The 27,230-nt window shown below is 38.8% G+C and overlaps 1 protein-coding gene across 1 annotated transcript; it reads left to right on the top strand.

Moving 5' to 3' along the window:
* On the top strand, positions 1-27,230 carry si:dkey-183c6.8 (protein O-GlcNAcase). Its single transcript, XM_048183845.1, has 17 exons — positions 1-306; positions 10,553-10,604; positions 14,492-14,589; positions 17,819-17,949; positions 18,122-18,293; positions 18,537-18,635; positions 18,973-19,242; positions 19,472-19,558; positions 21,359-21,777; positions 21,999-22,173; positions 22,384-22,440; positions 23,850-23,935; positions 24,099-24,203; positions 24,293-24,384; positions 26,349-26,541; positions 26,664-26,820; positions 26,905-27,230. The coding sequence occupies exons 1-17, from the start codon at positions 264-266 to the stop codon at positions 27,039-27,041; spliced, it is 2,373 nt and encodes a 790-aa protein (XP_048039802.1). The 5' UTR covers positions 1-263; the 3' UTR covers positions 27,042-27,230.

Genomic DNA, 27,230 nt, shown 5'->3' with positions numbered 1-27,230 from the left:
AGTGCGTAGAGCGCATTGAGCGAATAGACATAGGAGGCAGAATCGAGCTCACATACTCTAGAAACGTCCACGTTTGACAGTTTGCCAATGTTTGACACATAACAGCAATAATAAACGCATTTTTTTCTGTCTTCATGGCTTGCGGTTTCAGTTCACGCGCTCTGTGTGTGTCGGCGGGGAGGATGCGCGGCTGAAGACTTCAGTCCGGATGACGGAGGCGCGGAGAGACTGAAGCATCCGCATCCTGATAGACAATCACAGCGATGATGGAGGGACGACACGAGTTTTTATGCGGGGTTGTTGAGGGTAAGTTTACGCACACATCGTTTTTCTGAATGCTTGAATGGAAGCCACAGATACGTCCAAATAAATTTGTTGTATTGGTTAAAATGCATGTTTAACGTGAATTGGCGCGGTTATGTATCTTTCAAAGCATTATTTACTACAGTTATTATTATTATTTTTAATTATAAGAAGCACCACAGTGACTACGCTATAATGACACATGTAATTATCCTTTAAAATAACCAATTACTCATTTGTGAACTAGTAGTGCAGTTCATCTTATTAAGCTGCCATGGAGCATCCTGGGTATTATTTCCATATTTATACTGGAGTGTGATAGGAAGCAGCTGGCCAGAAACCATAACACTCACACACACACGCACATGCATGTTGTGCATATCTCCTAATTGGTCTTACGCTTGTTTGAAGCTCAGTGTCACATTATTGGGTCGGTGGGCGATTTGTCTCTTCTCTCCAGTGGAAATGTCACCCTGCTGGATTCCAGTAGCTTTCTCTTACTGACCCACTTATGCTTTACAGCTGCAAACTTTAGGACCACAGTGGTATGAATATAGGGTGACCATATTTTGATTACCGAAAACCAGGACACTCGGCTGGGGCAATGAGATACTCAAATGATACTCGAAGTTTACTCAAAGATGCCTTATGCCTCCTCTGTATGGATAGTATGTTATATTATAAAATACCATCTATAACCAAAGACACAAATTCTCAGCGATTACTCAACATGTTTTATTATGACAAGTTTCAAAAATAACAAATGAAATAATGATAGAAATAATGTCTCTTCTGTATTAGAAAAATAAATAAATAACTAAAAAAATACCTCTGCTATATTAGCAATCCAAATTTAACAAAAATAGCTCTCACAAACTTACAAAAACTAACTAACAAAAATATCTATATCTTTAGTTTTCTTCTTCATCCTTGTTTTCCTCTTCATCCTGATTTTCTTCCTCATCCGTCTTGATTGCCCATCTATATTTTGCTGTAGATCTGATCTTTCCCAGCAGTTTTTGTTGCTTAACAAATAAGCACGAAAGTTAAAAAGAAATGTACAAACACGATTCCAAAAAAGTTGGGACACTGTACAAATTGTGAATGAAAACAGAATGCAATGATGTGGAAGTTTCAAATTTAAATATTTTATTCAGAATACAACATAGATGACATATCAAATGTTTAAACTGAGAAAATGTATCATTATAAGGGAAAAATAAGTTAATTTTAAATTTCATGGCATCAACACATCTCAAAAAAGTTGGGACAAGGCCATGTTTACCACTGTGTGGCATCCCCTCTTTTTATAACAGTCTGCAAACGTCTGGGGACTGAGGAGACAAGTTGCTCAAGTTTAGGAATAGGAATATTGTCCCATTCTTGTCTAATACAGGCTTCTAGTTGCTCAACTGTCTTAGGTCTTCTTTGTCGCATCTTCCTCTTTATGATGCACCAAATGTTTTCTGTGGGTGAAAGATCTGGACTGCAGGCTGGCCATTTCAGTACCCGGATCCTTCTTCTACGCAGCCATGATGTTGTAATTGATGCAGTATGTGGTCTGGCATTGTCATGTTGGAAAATAAAAGGTCTTCCCTGAAAGAAACGACGTCTGGATGGGAGCATATGTTGTTTTAGAACTTGGATATACCTTTCAGCATTGATGGTGCCTTTCCAGATGTGTAAGCTGCCCATGCCACACGCACTCATGCAACCCCATACCATCAGAGATGCAGGCTTCTGAACTGAGCGCTGATAACAACTTGGGTTGTCCTTGTCCTCTTTAGTCCAGATGACATGGCGTCCCAGTTTTCCAAAAAGAACTTCAAATTTTGATTTGTCTGACCACAGAACAGTTTTCCACTTTGCCACAGTCCATTTTAAATGAGCCTTGGCCCAGAGAAAACGCCTGCGCTTCTGGATCGTGTTTAGATATGGCTTCTTTTTTGACCTATAGAGTTTTAGCCGGTAACGGCAAATGGCACGGTGGATTGTGTTCACCGACAATGTTTTCTGGAAGTTTTCCTGAGCCCATGTTGTGATTTCCATTACAGTAGCATTCCTGTATGTGATGCAGTGTCGTCTAAGAAGATCACGGGCATCCAGTATGGTTTTCCGGCCTTGACCCTTACGTACAGAGATTGTTCCAGATTCTCTGAATCTTTTGGATGATATTATGCACTGTAGATGATGATAACTTCAAACTCTTTGCAGTTTTTCTCTGAGAAACTCCTTTCTGATATTGCTCCACTATTTTTCGCCGCAGCATTGGGGGAATTGGTGATCCTCTTCCCATCTTGACTTCTGAGAGACACTGTCACTCTGAGAGGCTCTTTTTATACCCAGTCATGTTGCCAATTGACCTAATAAGTTGCAAATTGCTGTTCCTTATATGTACATTTAACTTTTTCTGCGTCTTATTGCTACCTGTCCCAACTTTTTTGGAATGTGTAGCTCTCATGAAATCCAAAATGAGCCAATATTTGGCATGACATTTCAAAATGTCTCACTTTCAACATTTGATATGTTATCTATATTCCATTGTGAATAAAATATAAGTTTATGAGATTTGTAAATTATTGCATTCCTTTTTTATTCACAATTTGTACAGTGTCCCAACTTTTTTGGAATCGGGTTTGTATATAGGCCTATCAGCTGTTACATTGCAGGGTACAAAGGAAGAGCACAATGAGCTGAACTCATTGTAGACGATAGCTGAAGATTGCTCTGCTGTTACACAAAGTATCTGATCATGCATACTAATGAAAACATTATAAACTGTTACCTAGAAGTAAACAACTGTAGTTTAGGCATAAGTCAGCCGCGACACTGAGAATATAGTAACCTTTATGGAATAATCCACTAATGTCTTGAGATACAATGTGAACTAATATTCTAAGTTGCACATGCAATTGCGCATGTCTGCGAAACTCATTTATTTTAATGTATGCTCCGCCTTTGGAAACCGAAAATCTCAGAAACCGAAAATCTCGTAACACCGGTCAATTTAATGGCCCATTTTCATCACTTTATAAAAAACAACCAGGACGGCCAGGACAGGACTTGAAAACAGGACATGTCCTGGGAAAACAAGACATTTGGTCACCCTAATGAATATCCAGTATCAGAACTGTTGCTAGATCATGTGGAAGGGAAGAGGGGAGACACACTTTATGAACTAAAACATCAAAGCTAGTGATACTTTACATTAACTACTGTAAGTAAATTCAGCTTTACTTGAATACAGTAGATTTACTTAAAGTGATGCATATTATAAAGCAAATCTCAGTTTGTATTATTGCAAAATGTAAACTATATTAATGCCCAGCTCTATGTACTGTATAAAGCTGAATATTTAAGTATATCCAAATTTATTTGCATACATACAGTATGCTCAAGAAAAGAGATTTACCGCCCATCGCTAATCTGTTAAAGGATTAGTTCACTTCTGAATTAAATTTTCCTCATAATTCACCCCCATGTCATCCAAGATGTTCATGTCTTTCTTTCTTCAGTCGAAAAGAAATTAAGGTTTTTGATGAAAACATTCCAGGATTATTTTCCAAACTGTTGAAGGTCAAAATTACAGTTTCAAATAAGGATCTTATCTAGCGAAACGATCGGCCATTTTCTTAAAAAAAATACAAATGTATATGTTTATAAACACAAATGATCGCCTTGCAAGTGCTTCCGCTTTTCGTATTCTTCAAAAAGCTTAAGCTGTATGTCCTAAGCCTTCTTTATTCTACTTAGGGAAAAAACGGAACTGGCGCTGTGTTCGTTCCGTAAATTGAATAGGGAAGGCGTAGGACATACAGTTTAAGCTTACGAAAAGCAGAAGCACTTGCAAGACGATCATTTGTGTTTATAAACATATACAATTGTATTTTTTTTAAGAAAATGACCAATTGTTTCACTAGATAAGACCCTTATTCCTCGTCTGGTATCATTTAAAGCCCTTTAAAGCTGCACTGAAACTGTAATTTTGACCTTCAACCGTTTGGAGGCCATTGAAGTCCACTATAAGGAGAATAATCCTGGAATGTTTTCATCAAAAACTTTAATTTCTTTTTGACTGAAGAAAGAAAGACATAAACATCTTGGATGTCATGGGGGTGAGTAAATTATCAGGAAAATTTTATTTGAAAGTGTACTAATCCTTTAAATGCAACTACAAGGCATTAAAGGGTTAGTTCACCCAAAAATTAAAATAATGTAATTTAGGCCTATCACTCACCCTCATGTCGTTCCACACCCGTAAGACCTTCGTTCATCTTCGGAACACAAATTAAGATATTTTTGATTAAATCCGATGGCTCAGTGAGGCCTGCGTTCACAGCAATGCCATTGTAAATCTCAAGATCCATAAAGGTACTAAAACATATTTAAAACAGTTCATTTGAGGTCAGTGGTTCTACCTTAATATTATAAAGCACCAAAAAAACAAAATAACGACTTTTCAACAATATCTCTTGATGGCCGATTTCAAAACACTGCTTCAGAGCTTTACGAATCGAATCAGTGACTCGGATCTCCTATCACACGGCTAAACTGCTGAAATCATGTGACTTTGGCGCTCCGAAACGCTGATTTGGTTTGCAAAGCTCCGAAGCAGTATTTTGAAATCGGCCATCATTAGATATTGTTGAAAAGATTTACAATGGCATTGCTGTCTATAAAGGCCTCACTGAGCCATCGGATTCAATCAAAAATATCTTAATTTGTGTTCCGAAGATGAACGAAGGTCTTACGGATGTAGAACGACATGAGGGTGAGTAATAAATGACATTATTTTCATTTTGGGTGAACTAACCCTTTAACATAGATATTATAAACATTAACATCATGATTTTCTGTTAAGCTGCCATATTGCTCACATACCAGTAGGGCCAAACACGTCATATTCATAATTACTGAAGCGAATCAAGCAGGAATATATGTGTGGTATGTTTTTCCATCAGCATGGCAGCCAGCATGAATAATAAATTATGACCAACCACTGTCTTTCCTAATGCAGCAAAATATAGAATGCTAGAACGACATAATGATGTGTGGTCCCAAACACTGTCAGTAACAACTTATAAAAGATTTTGGAATATTTCTAAATGTATTCATTAGCTCTCAGTACAGATTACTTTGAGTTCATTGAGAGGATGGATATGTATTGAATATTTAAGTATATCCAACCTTATTTGCATACATACAGTATACTCAAGAAAAGAGTTGCTTGTTACTTGTTTATTTACTCATTTATTTAATAATTTACTTAATTTTATTATGACGCGCACAAAATGCGAATCATTGTCCATCATTTTACGAGCAACTGGTCGCAATATTGAAAATATTTCCATTTTGCGTGAGAGTTATGCCGGTGAAGAAGTCTGAATAATAGTGAATAATTGATGATAGTCAATTATTCACTGCAGAAACTGAAAGTAAAAACTGCTTAATCGGCGAACATTCGATAAGAGATGAATCTAATTTATTTTCTTAATATTTCTCTTATGGCCCATAGTGAAAAAATTAGTATTTTTGTGAACCAAGAAGTATTTTGTGTTAAATAAGTTGTTTCTGAAATGAGGAGTAAGCTAATCTAACTAATCTTTTATTATCCTTGCAGCTCTTTGATTATGCATTGATGCGCTATGAAATTGTTGTGGGGCAAATTAATTGTAAAATAATTTAATTAATTTAATAATAAGTGTAGCCTAATAATAATAATAATAATAATAATAATAATTTAATATCCCCTGCGTGCCTGTCTAGTATGCCACAACGGCTAAACGGCGTCCACCTGGTACAGCCTCAAAGCAATTAACTGATTTATCCAAATCTGTTTTGTTCAATGTTCAGTAGCTTACTGCTGCAATGTCAGAGAGTCTCGCCTGTCTCATAGTGTTTCTCGTGTATGATTTCAGTCGGCACAAGCAAGAAAAATGTCTTTCACACAATGCAGTGTTCATCGGCACAGTCAAGAATAATTTAAAGAGGTTGCAAACATTTACTAGACTGTGGACTAGCTTTGAGTCTCTGACAGTGAGTCTTTCTTGCTTGTGCCCTGTACGGGCCATTCATGTGGATTTGGATTTCGCTCAGGATGTGCGGTGTCTGTGGAGGCCTGACTAACTGCTACAAATTGTAGTGGAGCTGATAGCTCACATCGGCAAACTCCATGAGTACAATAAATATGGGGAGCACCTGCCCCCCTTTCCCCCTCTAATGTCACCCATGTGTACATATATAAATACTGGGCTTGACATTAACTTTTTAGCTCACCAGCCACTGTGGCTAGCGGTTTTCAAAAGTTACTAGCTACTCAGTGTTTTCACTGGCCACAATTTTTACATCCGTGGGGAAAAACTGCCATATAGATATTTTTAATGTTATCTCATAATTTGGCAGCAGGGATATTAGGCTGCTGTCACTTTAAGACCTGAAGCACGGATCCATTATACTGTTACACCTGCGTTTTCTGTTTACATTCACTTAATAACATAACTGACTGTGTTTACATGAATACTCGCCAAGACGGGCATTTTGACATTATTTTGAGTATATTTGATTGTTTGAACACACAAAGCAGTGAAAAAGAACTTAATGTAGTACTTTAGTGGCTTTATGTGTGCACACTTTGGGTGTGAGCACAAAATCTGTAAGAATGAGTCAAATAATGCGCAATACACGCAATCCCACACCGAAATTAAAGCCTTGTAACACCAACAATATTCATCTGGAGCGAATAAAACGAAGTGGGTTTGTGTCAACTCGCTGTCGGAGCGATGAGAGAGCGAGAAAGCGCAGCTGATATTGTGTATCTATGCTGCATAAAATGAGTATTGGAAGCATTTCAGATATTTCAGTGTTGATATGTATTGAAAAACTGATATTTTTGACAACACTACATTGCTCTTAGTTTATTATTTCAGATGCCTTTTTAAAAGACTACAACTGAAAAATGTATAATATATATGTAACAACTCATCACTCTGGCAGGGATCCATTTGCATGCTTTTATTAATAAAGATCCTGGTCATAGAAGCAAGGTCGAACAGGAGCAAACAGGTATAACAGGGACAGGCAGGTGGTCAGGACAGGCAGATATCACTCACAGATCAAGGAAACAGGCGGGGGTCAGAGGCAGGCAGCAATAGGTCAACAACGGGTAACAGCAAGATCAGCAACAGACAGTCAGACAGGATAGATAACGCTCAGTAATGTTCACCACGGCAAAACAAGATTTCGCCATGAGGTGGTGTGTGAGTGAGTCTTAAATAGTCCAGATAATAGGCTACAGGTGTATGTGGCAAAAGATGATTGGTGTGGACTGTGCATGTGACAGGCAGGGAGGATTATGGGAAGTGTAGTCCAGGAACTGACAGGAATCGTGACATAACGCCCCCCTTCCGGAAGGCGGGTCCTCGCAACGTAAATGGCATGGATGGGGGGGTGGGTGCATTGGAGACCTGTTGGCAGACGAGAACGGGGGCTCCAATGCAGGTCCAGTTACTCGGGCAGCCACGTTGGGTCAGGTGCCACGGGTAGCCATGGCAGGTCAGGAGTGTTGGCCAGCCATGGTGGGTCAGGAGTGTCTGGCAGCCACGAAGGGTCAGAGGCCGTGGGCGGCCATAACAGTTCGGGAGCCTTGGGACACCAAGGCGGATCAGGAGAGTCGTGCAGCCACGGCAGGTCAGGAGTGTCGGGAAGCCACGGCAGGTCAGGTGGCTCGGGAAGCCACGGCGGGACAGAGTCCATTGATGGCCATGGTGAGTTAGAGTCTATATGTGGCCAAGACAGTTCAGAGGTCGTTGATGGCCGTGGTTGTGCAAGGTCCCCACCCACAAGCTCCCCACCCTCAGGTAAATACCCCCCCCCCCCCCCCCCCCCGGCAGGGCAAGGAGCTTGGGTGCAGAGACTGGAGCGGGCTCGGCAAAGACTGGAGCGGGCTCGGCGAAGACTGGAGCGGCCATCTTGTCCGTAGACACTGGCGGAGCGGCCATCTTGTCCGTAGACACTGGCGGAGTGGCCATCTTGTCCGAAGACACAGGCGGAGCGGCCATCTTGTCCGTAGACACCGGTAACGCGGCCAACTTGTCCATGGACACTGAAGAAACGGCCATCTCGTGCATAGCAACCGCCGTACCTGAGTGCGTAGCAACCGGTGAACCTGAGTGTGTAGCAACCGGCGAACCTGATTGCGTAGCGGCCGGCGGGCTAGAGTGCGAAGCGGCCGGCAGAGGCTTTGGGATGCCAGTAGCTCGTGCTGAAGTCAACGATATATCTTCCACACTGGACAGCAACCCTCTCCGATCTCGGACAGGTCTCGAGACGTGACGTGACTCTGGGCGATCAGCGGAGACGTGAAGTGACTCAGGGTGATCAGCGGAGACGTGATGTGACTCTGGGCGATCAGCGGAGACGTGACGTGACTCTGGGCGATCAGCGGAGACGTGACGTGACTCTGGGCGATCAGCGGAGACGTGACGTGGTGTTGTTGTAATGGTGGCCGTCAACTTGTGAGTGTCCTTTGGCACGGCGGCCATTACGTGATTCAGTGAGGTGTCGCATTTCTCTGCGACACCCACAGTAAACGGAGAGCCAACAGTCAACAAAGCATAATCCATAAAGCTACTAAGTGATGAACGCGGTCCCTCCTGTCTTAGTTTGCTCTGGAGAGGTTGGTTAATGCCATCACAGAAAAAGTCTATCAGTGCACAGTCAGGCAAATCTGAATAAAACGCAATGTCCAAATAATCCTTAATATAATCCTCCAACGATCTTGGTCCCTTCTTCAGCCATAACAACAGTTGTACATTGTTCCTACCAGGCCATGGTACTTCAGGAAAGCTGCTGGATCTTTGTTTTGGTGAAGTCTTCTGTAACGGAGCGGGACTCAGGCAGGGATCCATTTGCAAAGCTTTTTTAAAAGTGAGCATGGTTGTACAGGCAGGGTCAGACAGGAGCAAACAGGAACAGCAAAGGACAGGCAGAATCATGGTCAGGATATAGGCAATGGACAGGACAGGCAGATATCACTCACAGGTCAGGATACAATAAACAGTCCAAAGGCAGGCGGCAAAGAATCACAAACGGGTAACAGACAGGATCGCTAACAGGCAGACAGGCAGACAAGGTAACAACGCTCAGAAATGTACACTGTACTGAAACAAGACTTTGCAATGAGGTGGTGTGTGAGTGAGTCCTTAAATAGTCCAGATAATAGGCTACAGGTGTGACAGGCAAGGAGGATTATGGGAAGTGTTGTCTAGGAACTGACAGGAATCGTGACAATATATAAAATTCAGCCCGCCAAAGTGGCTAGTAGTAGTGACTGTCTGCATTACACACCACTGCTGAAATCCACCTGCATTTGGTGGGTTGACAGTTGTTAATGTCAAGTTTCAACTGCTTGTTTATATCGTTGCAAAACACCGCCCATCTCTAATCTGTTAAATGCGACTACAAGGCATTAAGATATTAAAATATTATAAACATTATAAACATTAACATCATGATTTTCTGTTAAGCTGCCGTATTGTACACATACCAGAAGGGCCAATCAAATATATATATAATGTTTTCAATACTATGTACCATAGTTTTTATAAATACTTTTATTTCATGAATAACAGTAATTTTGTGTATTCAAATGTTTAATTATTCAAAAGCAGATTTCATGTTTTCTGCACAAGCAAGCAGAAAACAAAGTAGGCTGTTTTCGCAAAAAGTCTCTGCTTCTCATTGCAGCTTATTCTGACCAAGAACTACACACTTAGACAGAAAAGAGACCACTTTACCAACATGTAAAAACGACCAGCCACACAGTGTTCAGAACAAAACACTGTATATATATATATATATATATATATATATATATATATATAGAGAGAGAGAGAGAGAGAGAGAGAGAGATAGACATTGTGATCAGACAAAAAAAAAACTCTAAAACTGCAGATTACATGCTTCAGAGTGCCTCAAATAAAACTTTGATGCCTATAATCTTGCGCTGCTTCCTTATGCACACCCCTGGTAATGACCCTGGCCGGTATTGTATAATGGGTCCAGTATGGTATGGATGCACCAAGCCCATAATTCAGAGTCTGCCCAAAATCTGGTTGTTATGAGTGGGTTGCAGTGAAGAGGAGGTGGAAGAGAACAGAAATACTGAAGCTCTGTGATGGTTATTAAATGCTGCCTTGTGTAATTGGAGAAAAAAATCAGGTGTGATATAGCTGTACACTCTACTCCTTAGGTTTCTATGGGAGACCCTGGTCAATGGAACAAAGGAAGGTGCTATTTCAATGGTGAGTAGATGTATTCGATCAGTGACTACACACACAATTAAATGGGATAATAAGATTGCTCTTTATATGCATTTGTATTACTAAAGGAACACAAAATATTACATATTATAGGTCTGGAGTTATATAAGGTAATATGCGATATTGATTCGGATCATTTTGGTAACATGGTGGGACTGGTATCAGAACAGTACAGTAAGGCTGCCCAGGGGGCAGCACAGAGCAGCTGGTGTGTTTCAGAAGTGTAAAGACGTGTGGGCAGAGAGACAAATGGCTTTTTATGACTAATGGCTGGACTTTGGTGCCAGCATGACTCCACTGAGCCACAGTTTCACACATCTTTATACACCATGATGAAACCAGTGGCAAGGAACAAGTCCATTTTCCTTTGCAGCTTTGAATCAGAGCATGGGTGAAGTAGAAGAAGAGAGAGAAATAGAAATAAGATGTTAATAATAATAATAATAATACTAATATAACATTTATTTAAAATGATATCGTAATTATTTGATATATTATTTTCTTAATAATATATAAAATATTAATTATTGCTTGTGCTCGATTTATTCTTTCTCATTTATTTGATAGATTATTTGATGATGATAATAATAATTTATCATAACAATCATAATTATTGTTGTTGTTGCTGTGTTATATAGTGATTTTTGGAGCTAATGGGATAATAAATATCATACAGTGGTTGAAGGAAAGAGAAAGAAACAACAGTCTGGAAACAGAGAGATGGTATCCCTGCTGAAAAGACCATCTTTATCTATCTGGTTTAGTGTTAGAGGTATTCCAGAAAGCAGGTTATGCAACATACCCAGGTAAGCTTACTCAGAATAAACGGATAACCTCAACTGTTAGTTCCAAAAATGGGGGTAATTTTCAGGGTATGTAAGTAGCCATAAGAACTTACTTTAGTTTATTTCAGAGGTCTCAAGCATTATGAGGCTCCAGGTAGTTATATATTATAACAAAACATAAAGCAATGTTATTTTACACCAATTTATTTATTTTATTTTATTCTCTTTTCATGCATCGTAGATGTTTCTGGCAAAATGATATGCGACATTTTCTATATAATTTATTTCTATAATAAAATACACATGTGCAACAAATGTGGTAGTAAAATGGCTAAACATAAAAAATAAACTTATACATCCATATTTTTGAAAGCACAGACTGTTTTTTAGGTCAATCCATCTCTCTTTTTTAATTTATATATTAACCATCAAACCAACAGTATAATTCTTGTTCACGGTAAAAAAAACTGATTAAAGAAAGATTAAAATATAAGACTGATAAAAGATTGCAAACCGCATAGTAGGTGGCGATATGCACTAGGAATGTAAATCGCCATCAAACAAAAGAAGAAGAAAGAGTATGGTGCCCTGTCCATTTTCTATGGTGACTCGGTTGAGAATGTTTGTGTTGGCACTGTTACTTCGGGTTGACTGAGCTTACTTCAGACCACTGTTTTGGAACTAGCATACATAGTTTATATATCTCTGTCTGCATACCTCGAGTAAGCAAGGTTGGGTTTAATCAACCAAAAGTTCAGGGTATATGTGACGGTAAGTTAAACTTGCTTTCTGGAATACTCCCCTGGTCTAGCTGGTAGCCATTATGTTTGCTAGCAAAACTCAAGCGGGTTAACCTAGGAAAAGTCCTAGTTGGTCTAGCTGATTAACCTAGGAAGTCTTCCTGGTTTAGCTATAGCTAAGAAACCTGATGGTGAGACCAACACACCAGCATCTAAAACAGGCATACTGTATGCTGCTCTCCTGTATTGAGTCCCTGCTCCCCTTCAGTCATAAAGCAGTTCTTCTCTCTCTGCTGCAGCATAATGACCAAACTCAAACTTCACCCAGTGAGCTGCAGATCTGTGTTTGATCTGCTAAATTGAAGTTCTCCTCCATTTAAAGGGATAGTTCACCCAAAAATGAAAATTCTGTCATCATTTACTCACCCTCAACTTGTTTCAAACCTGTATAAATGTCTTTGTTCTGCTGAATACAAAGGAAGATATTAAGATATTTGGAAGAGAGTCAGTAACCAAACAGATCTCGCCCCCAATTGACCCTTCGCAAAGACCCGCCCCCCTTAGTTACTGTTGCTTTGTCCGACATGCCATGGCGCAGTCACGCCACACAGTGAAAAATACATCACAGAGCAAAGAGGACACTGACAACACGTCGACAGACAAGACAGAGCAGGTTACTTATGATATTAAACAAAGTCCCAGCTTTCAAATTGTGTAATTTATTAAGAAATTCGAACAATAAAAACCGTTTTGTGGCTCTTTAATGTGTCCTGACAGATCACTGTAGCGCCTCAGCTCAAGCGACTCGTGAACCGATCATCTCTTCCTACTAGTTAATTTATAGCATCAAATAAACATGAATGAACATGAGAAGGAATGTAGTTTCAAACGCGGAAAGACGTCAGGACACACCATTTTTCAAGTTTAAGTCCACTGAGGTTAATCTTCTAACTCCTGACTGCTTTGTCAGACAAAATGGCGGATTCGGCGTTATGATTGGTTAGATCGCTTGTCAATCAAACTCCCGGCAAAGGGTCAATTGACTACCATAGTAGGAAAAAAAAATACTATGGTAGTCATTGGGGGGCGAGATCTGCTTGATGACAGAATTTTCAGTTTTGGTGGAACTATCCCTTTAGCTTTAAGACAAAGAAAAAATTGAAGAATAATTGCTTATTATTGACTGATTCTTTCCCATTTCTTATTCTTTGATATGAGGGAATGTGAATATTTTAGGGCAATACTTCTATAGTTCCATCTTCATAAAGATGAAGATGGGCCATTTTTTTAAACAATGGCTTACTATGTAAAATACTACTGATTTACAAGGGCAAGCGACAGTTCCATCAAATGGCCCACATTTTTTTCACCTTGTACATATATGTATATATCTGTGTCGTGGTTATGATCTGTGACAAAAATTAGAGTGCGTGGGAATCTATCTGCACAGGAAAAAAGGAGAGAAGTGTGAGAGTATCCTACCCACACACACACATACATGCGATAGAGGCATTTGTCCAACAAAAGATTAATAGTGCAGCGAAAGAAGGGGGATGAGAACTTTTACACGCTTGAGTGAGAGTCGAGCAATTGTGCTGATGCAGTAGATGAAGGGATAGAAGGAGGAGAATAAAGGAAGTGGGCGATGAAGAGGGGGAAAATGAGAGAATGATAGATTCTATCTGTGCATTAGCATTTTAAATAGGTTGGAGAGGGAGAGACACAAAATTAGCTCTGTGTGTGTGTGTGTGTGAGTGCACACATGTTTGCTTGAGGTTTGGGGAGGTTCTTTAATATTTTAGACTATCACTAACTCAGCCTCAGTCTATTTAGGGAGTCTGCTTTTCTCATGAGAGAACACACACGCACAGACACACACATTCTATGGTAGGCGAAGATGTAATGATTCATTTATAGTTAGCACAAGATGTTAATGTGGAAGAATCCTTTCCTCTCAGTTACTTTGAAACATAATCATCTTATAGATCATTTGTGAAATACAAACCTTGTTTTATCTCAGTTTTTACTTGTCTTGTTGAGAATTATATATTAAACTCTCTTACAGCACTTTTCACGTTTTTTCACAGTAGTTTTTTCCCTCTGCAGAGGAATCGACCCTCTGCTGTTGTTAAACTCAGACTTGTTCTCTGCAGGAAATGTGACCCCTTATATTATTAATGATGCCAGATCAATGGATGTCTCTATTTTCTGCCTTTCTCTCTCTCTCTTTCTCCCTGCTGTGTCTTGCTCTAATATCTTATACAATATTCTCAAAGCATGATCCATTCTAAATTCTGAAATTATTTTTCTTATCCATGCACCTGTTACTTGTTGTCCCTTTCAGGATGCAGATGTGGGGTTTGAACACATATCTGTATGGTCCTAAAGATGATCTGAAGCACAGGTTACTGTGGAGGGAAGTTTATTCAGCAGAGGAAGAGGGTATGTTGAAGCATGGGGATTTACTTACAGTATATACTGTATGTGTGTTTGTGTGTGTGTGTGTGTGTGTGTGTGTGTGTGTGTATATATATATCTCACAGTATCTCACAGAGTGAGTACACCCCTCACATTTTTGTCAATATTTTATTATATGTTTTCATGTGACAACACTGAAGAAATGACACTTTGCTACAGTGTAAAGTAGTGAGTGTACAGCTTGTATAACAGTGTAAAAATAACTCAACACACAGCCATTAATGTCTAAACCTCTGGCCACAAAAGTGAGTACCTTTACCCTCAGAACCTTTACTTAAAGTACAAATAAATGTTTTCACCAAATTAATTGTATTTTGTAAATATAAACACATTTTGATTTTGATGGCTGCAACATACTCCAAAAGAGTTGGGACAAAGGCAAAATAATAGTGAAAAGGTTATAGAATAGAAGTTGAATGGGTTTAAAACCCATAAGCAGGTGAATTGGTAAAAGGTGAGGGTATTGGTATTGTGGTTGGGTATAAAAGGAGCAGTCTTTGCAAGCAAAGTTGGGTCATTGCTCACCACTTTGTGCCAAATTTAATGAGATAATTGTCAGACAAATCAAAAATCACATTTCTTAATGAAAGATTGCAAAGTATTTAGGTCTTTCAGCATCTACCATGCATACTATTGAGAAAAGATATATATACACTATAGTTCATTTATGTAACTGAGGATATCAGAATAAAGTAAACTGTGACATATTATACCTAAAAAGGACCATGTTTTGCTTAAGTCTGACATAAATAAGATTCATTTTTTCTGACAGTTTAACTCTGAGATCTTGTCATATTTTATTACCATTTTTTAAACTATAGTGAATAAACTGTATTAATGAATGAAATGTTCAAGGTGTCTGAATAAATGTTGGTTTGACTGTATAAATATATATATATATATATATATATATATATATATATATATATATATATATATATATATATATATATATACACACTGATCAGTCATAACATTATGACCACTGACAGGTTAGGTGAATAACACTGATTATCTCTTCATCACGGCACCTGTTAGTGGGTGGGTTATATTAGGCAGCAAGTGAACATTTTGTCTTCAAAGTTGATGTGTTAGAAGCAGAAAAAATGGGTAAGCGTAAGTATTTGAGCAAGTTTGAAATGGGCCAAATTGTGATGGGTAGACAACTGGGTCAGATCATCTCCAAAACTGCAGCTCTTGTGGGGTGTTCCTGGTCTACAGTGGTTAGTATCTATCAAAAGTGGTCCAAGGAAGGAACAGTGGTGAATCTGCGACAGGGTCATGGGCGGCATTGATGCATGTGGGGAGCGAAGGCTGGCCCGTGTGGTCCGATCCAACAGATGAGCAACTGTAGCTCAGATTGCTCAAGATGTTAATGCTGGTTCTGATAGAGAGGTGTCAGAATACACAGTGCATCACAGTTTGTTGCATATGTGACTGCATAGCCGCAGACCAGTCAGGGTGCCCATGCTGACCCCTGTCCACCACCGAAAGTGCCAACAGTGGGCATGTGATGCACTATGGGAAGAAGACAAGCCGGCAGATGCAGTGATGCTTTGGGCAATGTCCTGCTGGGAAACCTTGGGTAACCTAAGCATTGTTTCAGACCATGTACACCCTTTCATGGAAACGGTATTCCCTGGTGGCTGTGGCCTCTTTCAGCAGGATAATGCTCCTGCCACAAAGCAAAAATGGTTCAGGAATGGTTTGAGAAGCACAACAAAGAGTTTGAGATGTTGATTTGGCCTCCAAGTTCCCCAGATCTCAATCCAATCGAGCATCTGTGGGATGTGCTGAACAAACAAGTCCGATCCATGGAGGCCCCACCTTGCAACTTACTGGACTTAAAGGATCTGCTGCTAACATCTTTGTGCCAGATACCTCAGCACACCTTCAGGGGTCTAGTGGAGTCCATGCCTCGACGGGTCAGGGCTGTTTTGGCAGTATTGTGTTGGTCCCCCTTTTGCTGCCAAAACAGCCCTGACCCACGAAAGAGGTCACAGCCACCAGGGAATACCATTTCCATGAAAGGGTGTACATGGTCTGCAACAATGCTTAGGTAGGTGGTATGTGTTAAAGTAACATCCACATGGATGGCAGGACCCAAGGTTTCCCAGAAGAACATTGCCTGTTGGATTGGACCACACGGGCCAGCCTTCACTCCCCACGCGAATCAATGAGCCTTGGTCGCCCATGACCCTGTCGCCGGTTCACCACCGTTCCTTCCTTGGACCACTTTTGATAGATACTGACCACTGCAGACCGGGAAACCCCACATGAATTGCAGTTTTGGAGATGCTCTGACCCAGTTGTCTACCCATCACAATTTGGCTCTTGTCAAACTCACTCAAATCCTGACGCTTACCCATTTTTTTCTGCTTCTACCACATCAATTTTGAGGACAAAATATTCACTTGCTGCCTAATATAACCCACCCACTAACAGGTGCCGTGATGAAGAGATAATCAGTGTTATTCTCTTCACCTGTCAGTAGTCATAATGTTATGTCTGATCGGTGTGTGTGTGTGTGTGTATATATATATATATATATATATATATATAATATGTATATACTGTATAAATATACTGTATTTCTTTAGATTAAATGATATAGGAACAGTGGGTTAAGAGTTTATTTCATGTTTATTTTATTTCAGTTTCATTTAATGATCTATTTAAAGCAATATATTGATTGCATTATTTTCCTGATACCCCCAGAAATATCCAAATATAGAAAACATAATGTGAGCAATCAGTATATAAAAGCTTTACTCTTCTTTGTAGAGATTGTCAAGGTGTATTTCTGAGAATATATTTTCCAAATGGCACCTAATCGTATTATTATATAACCATAATTGTATTAAATTATAGTTTGCTATTATCTGCCATGGGCTATTGGTGTGAGCTGCTGCTGTCGGTAGGCTTTCATATCATTACCTGTTGTGCCTCTTTTAGATTATTAACTATAATAAAATGTGATATATTTTTGCTGGTGTTTATTGTAATGAATAATGAATCATTAGTATTGCAATAATATAGTGTGATTCCAGTATCATAAAGGTGCTGTATTTGCCATGCTAACTTCTATCCATGACATAGAGAGTACATTTTTGTCAACGTTTTTAGGGCCATATCACACCTGAAACCCTTTCACTTTCTCATTCTCTCTCCATCTTACTCTCACTGTCTCCAGCTCAGTTGAAAGCTCTGGTGTGTGAGGCAGAGTCGAGGGGTCTGACGTTTGTATACGCTCTTTCTCCGGGTCAGGACATCGTCTTCTCCAGCTCATGTGACCTCACACTGCTCAAACGCAAACTCAGACAGGTCAGCAAACTAACCTATTTTCTGCCTCTGTATCTTTTCCTATTTATTCCTATTTTTTTTTAGCTTATTTCATGTTAATATTTTTCCAACTTTAGCATCTGCACAACTGTTGTACTGTTTGACTAATTTGTAAAATTCATGAACGCATTGTTCTCTTTAAATTCACCACTAGGTGTCAGACCTGGGCTGTCAGGCATTTGCCCTCCTATTTGATGACATTGATCACTCCATGTGCCAATCTGATACAGAGGCCTTTTCCTCATTCGCTCACGCCCAGGTCACCGTGGCCAATGAGATCTTCCGTTTTCTGGGGGAACCACCTGTCTTCCTTTTCTGTCCCACTGGTAGGCTAATACATAAATATATCAAGCTTAGTTCAGCAGAACAAAATTCAGTTTAATGGAGTGACAAATGTCTTATAAGCATTATGTCTTATAAATGTCTTATAAGACAAATACCTTAAAAGAAACGAAATACTGCTCTTCCCGTCTTAAAACCCAATCCACATTCTCTGTGTCTTTCCTTACATTTTTCTCTCCTTCTTTCCCCCCAAAACAGTACTGTGCTGTTATTTCTTTTCTCTGTAGAGTACTGTAGTTCTCTGTGCACTCCTTGCGTGTCAAAGTCTCCTTACATGCTGACGATTGGGGAGGATCTTCTCCCTGGCATCTCTGTCATCTGGACTGGTGAGAGACATTTGCATTGTGTCCTTTAAAAATTCACAGACAATAGCTATGTTTTCATCCAAAGTTGCAAATTTAACTACATTTGAGATGATGTGCAATGAGATTGGTCCACTGGTTAGTTCAGTTATCCAATCACATCCTTTGTTTTTCACCTTAATTAAGGGTTTTAAGGACATTTTTAGAATTGACCCACGTCTTGGCATTTCCATCCATTTTCTTATGCAATATCCCAAATTCACATAAAAATAGGTGGATGGAAACATAGCTAATGTCAGTTGGTAACATAAATGTAACCACATTTCTAACATTCACATATTCGGCCTTCACTCTCCTGTAGGAAATAAGGTGATATCACGGGAACTGAGTGCCGAATCACTAGCAGAGGTCCAGGCGGTGCTTCAACGGCCACCACTCATTTGGGACAACCTCCATGCTAATGATTATGACTCCCGACGTGTCTTCCTGGGGCCTTTTAAGGGCCGCCCCCCCGGACTCAGGGCCCACCTGAGGGGTCTGCTGCTAAATCCAAACTGCGAGTTTGAAGCCAACTTCATCCCTCTGCATACCTTGGGAAGCTGGTATAAAGAAGTGAAGGAAGAGGGGAAAGGTGAGAGCAGAATGGGGCATACGGAGTAGAGGAAAATGATAACAAAGAGAATTTCAAATATTATAGTATGGATATCGCAAGAGATTGATTCCCAGGGAATGCATAAATGATAAAATGCATATCTTATGTAATGCATGAAATTTAATTTAATGTAAGTTGTTTTGGATAAAAGCATCTGCCAAATGCATAAATGTAAGGAACATTTGCTGACACAGTGTGACCTCTGTAGGTGATGAAGAGGCCTATAGTGTGGAAAGAGCGCTGTCAGCCGCCCTGCAAGACTGGATGAAGGAACTCAGCCTTCCTCTACAGCCTGGTACAACATCCACCCTGCCACAGTTTCCTCTTTGAGGAAATTAATCTAAGAAAGGCTGATAGTTGTCCCTGCGCATTCAACTGGGATAGACATTAAAAAAAAGACACTTTATCACTAAAATTGTCAATCACATCTGAAATTAATAAATACACTTGTGTAATGTGTAATCACAAGTAGTAATATTTTGTTGTTGTTAATTTTAGTTGTTTAATTGATGTTTTAAAGATTTAGATAATGTAACAATAAAATACTAAATTAAAAAATCACTTTACCATTAATAATAATAATTTATAATAATAAATCACTGTAATATTAATTGTTACACTTAAATAATTTTTAAACATGAATTAAACAGTTTTAAAATGTACATTTATTTATGTACATTTAGTTTTCATTAATTATTTAATACAATGTAATAATAAAATATATTATTATATTATATAGATTTTTGACAGTGTTATTTTTGTTTTATGTATATACTATTATTGTATTTTTAATATTTTGAATTAGCTTTCATTTTTAAAGGTGCCATCGAATTGAGTTCAGTACATGGAAATGACATACAGTGAGTCTCAAACACCATTGTTTCCTCCTTCTTATATAAATCTCATTTGTTTAAAAGACCTCCGAAGAACAGGCGAATCTCAACATAACACCGACTGTTACGTAACAGTCGGGATCATTAATATGTACGCCCCCAATATTTGCATATACCAGCCCATGATTGAGGCATTAGACAAGGGCAGGCAGTATTAACATCTGGATCTGTGCACAGCTGAATCATCAGACTAGGTAAGCAAGCAAGAACAATAGCGAAAAATGGCAGATGGAGCAATAATAACTGACATGATCCATAATATCATGATATTTTTAGTAATATTTGTAAATTGTCTTTCTAAATGTTTCATTAGCATGTTGCTAATGTACTGTTAAATGTGGTTAAAGCTACCATCGTTTCTTACTGTATTCACGGAGACAAGAGAGTCGTTGCTATTTTCATTATTAAACACTTGCAGTCTGTATAATTCATAAACACAACTTCATTCTTTATAAATCTCTCCAACAGTGTAGCATTAGCCTGTTAGCCACGGATCACAGCTTCAAACTCATTCAGAATCAAATGTAAACATCCAAATAAATATCATACTTACGCGATTAGACATGCTGCATGACAAACACTTTGTAAAGGATCCATTTTGAGGGTTATATTAGCTGTGTGAACTTTGTTTATGCAATGATAGAGTCGAGAGCTCAGGAGGGGGCGGAGAGCGCGAGCATTTAAAGGGGCCGCAGCCTGAATCGGCGCATTTCTAATGATGCCCCAAAATAGGCAGTTAAAAAAATTTATTAAATAAAATCTATGGGGTATTTTGAGCTGAAACTTCACAGACACATTCAGGGGACACCTTAGACTTATATTACATCTTATAAAAAAATGTTCGATGGCACCTTTAAATTTTCATAATTTTAGTCAAAGTTTTAGTAATTTTGTGCTTTTGTCATTTTTTTTTTTAAAAATATATTTTTTTAACTTTAATTTATATTTATTTAAGTCATTTAGTAATTTTAATACTTCATCATATTTCAGCTATTTTCCAAACAACATTACATTTATAATTCTCTTTTAAGCTTATCATGTATAAGTTTTTCATAGAATATTTATATTTTATTTTATTTCAGCTTTATTTCAATGAACAAAAAGAATTTTTCAGGTCACAAAGAATCTCTTGAAAGTGCTGACACGAATCTGATCTTTAAGTCCAATTATTGCTCATTGGTTTCCTGAAATCTTCCTTTTAGGAAGGCAGGTGAGGCCAACAGACCTCAAGCCCTCAACGCTCTCTATTAAATCAAAGTCCTCTGATAGCTCAGACAATCAACATGGAGCCCAGCCCAAATGTCCAATAACCTCTTCCCAGAGCACAGGGGCTCTTGCTAGCGATGAAATCCCAGCAGACCCGGTTACGAGCCAGGATCTGAAAGCTGGGGAGAACCAGGTCTCAAAGAGCTCCAGCCATGAAAAGAGCTCTAGAAGGGGATTGTGTTCTGGGAGGGCTCCTCTCAGTGAGGCCCAGGTCCGGCTGCTGGTTGGTCTGTACTACCTGCCGCATGAACACGGACCACCCGCTCGGAATCTGTTGCAGGATCTCACGTGGCTCAAAGCCAACTGTCACTGTGTCAGTGTCAATGGCAGTGGCAAGAAGGCCTCGCCACAGAAGGTGAAAACACCCTTTTTATTAAATATTTTCTATTCACTACTGATTCATGTCATTCGATCTGTTTGTGGATGCTATTTAATAGTAATGATTCAACATGGATGTAGTTCATTATATGTGGATGTAGTTCATAATATGTGTTTAATGTGCTCAACAACCTCAATTATTTATTTAAATCTTTGTATTTGATATGGTATGTGTTGTACTTTGTGTTACCCTCTCAGGTAGAGGACTGGCGGGCCCATGCGGGCCGTTTCCTGGCCGTGTGTGATGATGTGGCATTACTGCACAGCGCTGTTGTGAACAGCATCAATAGGGCCGTTCTCTACGACCTTTACCCTTACATCTGGGACCTGAGAAACACCCTGCTGGTGGCCAAGGCCTTCATCTGCTGGCTAGGTGAGAGAGATACTGTAGTGTGGATGATTAAGGTGAGAGGTTTTTGTCTTGTCATGTAGGTCTTTTTCCACCATGTGATTAATAAAAAGTAAATGAACTCTTTGACCTTTGAGTGTGAATCACCATCAAAGCTTTGTCCCTGTAGATCGCCCTTCCTTCCAATTTCCCACCCCATCTCCCATCTTTTTACTAGAATATTTCCTTTCACAGAGGGTCGTATACTGAGTGAAGGTTCTCCACTTGGCTCTTGGAAGAACTGCTTCCACTGTGAGTGTCAAACATGCACCTATATACTGTAGCATATTAATTTTTGACTTCGTTTTCTGCTTTGTGTGAGGGAAAATACAGAAATTTAAGTTATCATTAACTGGTTATGTTCTTGTGTGCTGCAACTCTCAAATCTGATTCACACTGTTATGCAACAGTCGGGATCATTAATATGTATGACCCCAATATTTGCATATGCCAGCCCAAGTTTAGGGCTTTAGACAAGCCAGAATTAACATCTGGATCTGTGCACAGCTGAATCATCAGACTTTATGCAGGTAAGCAAGTAAGGACAATAGCGAAAAATGGCAGATGGAACAATAATAACTGACATGATCCATGATATCATGATATTTTTAGTGATATTTGTAAATTGTCTTTCTAAATGTTTCGTTAGCATGTTGCTAATGTACTGTTAAATGTGGTTAAAGTTACCATCGTTTATTACTGTATTCACGGAGACAAGAGCCGTCGCTATTTTCATTATTAAACACTTGCAGTCTGTATAATTCATAAACAACTTCATTCTTTACAAATCTCTCCAACAGTGTGTAATGTTAGCTTTAGCCACGGAGCACAGCATCAAACTCATTCAGAATCAAATGTAAACATCCAAATAAATACTATACTCACATGATCTGATGCATGCATGACGAACATTTTGTAAAGATCCATTTTGAGGGTTATTAGCTGTGTAATCTTTGTTTATGCAATGTATTATAGAGTCGCGAGCTCGGGGGTGGGGAGCGCAAGGATTTAAAGGGGCCGCAGCCTGAATCGGTGCATAGTTAATGATGCCCCAAAATAGGCAGTTACAAAAATGAATAAAAAAAAAAATCTATGGGGTATTTTGTGCTGAAACTTCACAGACACATTCAGTGGACACCTTAGACTTATATTACATCTTGTGAAAAAGCATTCTAGGGCACCTTTAAATTGATAAAAAGGAGAGTAAAGAGATTTATAATGTTACAAAGTATTTCTATTTCAAATAAATGCTGTTCTTTTGAACTTTCTATTTATCAAAGAATGTATCACAGTTTCCACAGAAATATTTAGCAACACAACTGTTTTCAGCATTATAAATAAAAAAGAAATGTTTTTTCAGAATGATTATGTGACATTAAAGACTGGAGTAATGACTCAACTTTGCCATCACATGAATACTTTACATTTTCAAATATATGAAGTTATATATATATTAAATATTATTAACAGTTATTTTAAATTGTAATAATATTTCACAATGTTAATGTATTTACTGTTTTTGATAAAAAAAAATGCAGAGAATGAATGAGTCATCATTTAAAAATGTTAACAAAATCTGCCTAACCTCAAACTTTTGAACAATAGTATGATGCATAAAAATTGGTTCTTGCAGTGGATTGACATTCTGGAATTGTTCACAGGGTGCGGAGCTTCCTCAGGGGCGGAGTTACATGGTGTGGAGGCGGAGCCATGGGTGTTTAAAGGGGGGCTGTCTGGAGAGGTGCAGGTGGGAATGATATAATTAATGATTCGGTTATGAATTTCATTAAATTAGGATAAATTGCTAGATTAATTTGGTGTTGTTTCTTCCACAGTCTCCTTGATCTTTTCCTGTCTCATTCTTGTTTTTGTTTTTTTTTGTTTCTTTCTCTGGTGTTGGTGTGAATCAGATGCTTCTGCCTGTGGGGACCAGCAGTGAGTTATTCAGTCACCCTCCCCCTCTGTTCCCCACCTCTCGACTTTACAACATACGGCCATTCCAGCAAAAAGACAAGGTGACTCAAGCGTACTTGTTAACCAACTGACTCACACCTCGTTATACTTGTATAACTCTTATCGTTGTTGTTTTTCCCCAAAACTTTAGGTGGAGCTGTACCGAATGGTGTGTCAATTGCATCAGAGGGGTAAAGGGAGCCAGGATGCTGCCATCTCCCATCCAGACTTCATTGGGGACAGGCAAGAATGGCTCTCAAGCATTTCTTTATTGCTCAATACATGCCTTCATCTGAGTAAAAAACTGTATCATCTAACTGCAGTCACTGATTCCTGAGATATTTTTTCAACACATTTCCACTTTGAAATTAATTAATTAGGGATCACAATACACAAATAAACCATTTAATTTGATTTATATTAATTTGATCAAAATTAAAACTCACTACATTGATTAAAATACAATATATAATTATTTTAACTTCAGAAAAAAATGTTCTCATTTAAACATACTAATTTAAACTTTTATTTAGCAAGGATGCATTAAATTGATCAAAAGTGACATTAAAAGGGTCATGAACTGCTTTGATTTATTGTTTTATAATGTTTCCTGGGGTGCAGTTATAACGTAAATACGATTTTTACATCAAAAATGGTCATAATTTAGAAATAAAGGGCATTTTTCCTTCCCTAATTTTAGCCCTCTGATTTGAACGCTTTGTTTTAAGAGGCGTGTCTGCTGTGAGACTTCAGTGTAAACACCCATTGCTGTGATTGGCTAATATCTTTGCATATGAATTAGCTAAGTATTACTCTATATGTGGAACTCTCTCGAAAACATTTAGCACGTTTTACTATTACAGCTCTCAAGGTTAACTAATTGTGAAAAGTGTTGATTATAGTATTACATTTAGATCTATGCCATTATATTTAGATTGTGACATCAAAGATTGCAGTGATGAACACTGTAGCCAATCACAGACATGTTGTTGAGCGCATGAAAGCAGTGATCTCGTCATTGAAACTCAATTTCTGCACACTAACGAATGCTTTCATCATAACTACAGTGCGAACTTGATGTAAATAAGAGAGTCGTTGAATATAACGGGAGTTTTGGCGAGAGTCCAGAACTCAGTCACTGATAAACTAACGCTGTTTGATTGACAGCTCCAGCGATTGTAAAGGGAGCGTTCTTTGATCGATTTCTTTATATAATTTAATCACTGTTTAAATAACAGATTATTTTCATACTACTAAGAGAAGCAATGTGAAGTTGACCGTTTAGTCACTGCTTTGATTTACTGACACATAGACAAAGAACATCTGACTGTACATAAATCACTCGTCACAGATCAGGCATTAGAATTAACACAGTTACCTACATGTTGTTGCATTACTGTCAAGTCCATATCGTAAAAGTTTGTTTGCAAATTCTGCGCCGAAATGCGATTGATTTGCCAAAAAATCCACAGTGAAATGTACCGAATACAAATAATGCTCAACTGAGACATTCACATCGTTGAAAATAAATAACCATTTTCCGACCATAAGGATCCTTTGAAAGGTAATGTTATTTTTGTATCGCTTGTCTCTACTCGTCATCTCACTAACACACCTGTGGGCGGGGCTAACGTTGCAATGATGAATTAGACCTTAATTTCTTCTGCAGAGGTGGTCTTTCACCATAGACAGGCTCATTCCACAATGAATCATTATCTGGGCTTGGTTACAATAAAAGCTGTTTTTTGGACTAACAAGGAAGTTTTCAGTTCTGTAACTTACAGGATATTCTTATAGTATGATGACTTCTTACATATGAAAAGCTAAAGGAAAATTTTATTTCTCAGTTTATGAGACATTTATAATGTTACATCATATTTCAAGTGACAGTGAAGAATTGAAATGCTGCTGAAAATGCAGTATTGCCATCACAGGTATAAATTACATTTTAAAATATATTCCACTAGAAAACAGTTATTTTAAATTGTAATAATGTTTTACAATATTACTGTTTTTATTGCATGTTTGAACAAATAAATGCAGCACCGATCCAAAACTTTTAAACAGTTGTGTATATATAGGCCTAGATTCTGTGAGAAGATCGATGAAAAAGGAGGTTGCACCAAAACGTTATATATTTCATCTCAGTGCTGAAAAATCAGTTGAGTTATAAGAGAAATATCAGCCTGTTTGCGTTTGTGTTTCAGGTGTCTGGGTGCATCTCTGGCCTTGTGCCCAGAGTACAGCTTGGTTCTGGAGGATGAACTAGGTGTATGTGGGTGCGCTGTGGGCATTCTGGATGTCCGCTCCTTTGCCAAACGATGTCAGGCCACCTGGCTACCTGCTATGAGGGACAAATATCCTTCACGCCTCCATGGAGCCAATGGACATGCAACAAAGGTCAGAGTTACAGCTAAACACAAAACTAGACACAGTTATACCGCAGTACTTTTAAAATGGTGCAGTAGTAACCGTCTAATCCTGACATGGTTTGAATTACACTTTCTTCTCCTAACCCTTAGGAGGCGCTGCTGTTTTTCCATGAAGAACAGGACTACCCAGACTCCCTGCTATATCATTTCCCATCTCAGCTCAGGCTTGAGGCTCTTCCTGAACTGGTGGACTGTAGCATCAGTCGTAGCCTCCTCACAGCCTTGCTAACAGCTCTCAAAGCTAATGGTATGCTAACACTGATTGTAATTTGAAGAATTTTAGACTTTTATACAAGATATTAGCCCTGATAACGGAGTATTTCTTCCTCAGGTTCACAGGGTGTATTCTGCGAGGTCCAGCCTACAGATGGATTACGGATGGAATTTCTTACAAAGTTGGGATTTCTGGAGATCCTCCGTGGAGAAGCACGGCCTAGAGAGGGTGTAGTTTTAGGGAGGCTGTTATAAGCGAATAGCCAAGACACACATGATCCAGAGGAAAAACAAATATGTTTTTAAGATCAACATGTTGCCATGTTTGAGACCAGAGCTGTTGTTTTAGTTGTGCTTAGAAAGTGCTTTGGTGAAGTGTTAAAGGATTAGTTCACTTTCAAATTAAAATTTCCTGATAATTTACTCACCCCCATGTCATCCAAG

The sequence above is a fragment of the Megalobrama amblycephala genome, linkage group LG3 (assembly GCF_018812025.1).
Source record: "Megalobrama amblycephala isolate DHTTF-2021 linkage group LG3, ASM1881202v1, whole genome shotgun sequence".
Taxonomy (NCBI): Eukaryota; Metazoa; Chordata; class Actinopteri; order Cypriniformes; family Xenocyprididae; genus Megalobrama; species Megalobrama amblycephala.
The sequence above is the reverse complement of the archived record's forward strand: the minus strand, read 5'-3'. Positions and strand labels throughout refer to the sequence as shown.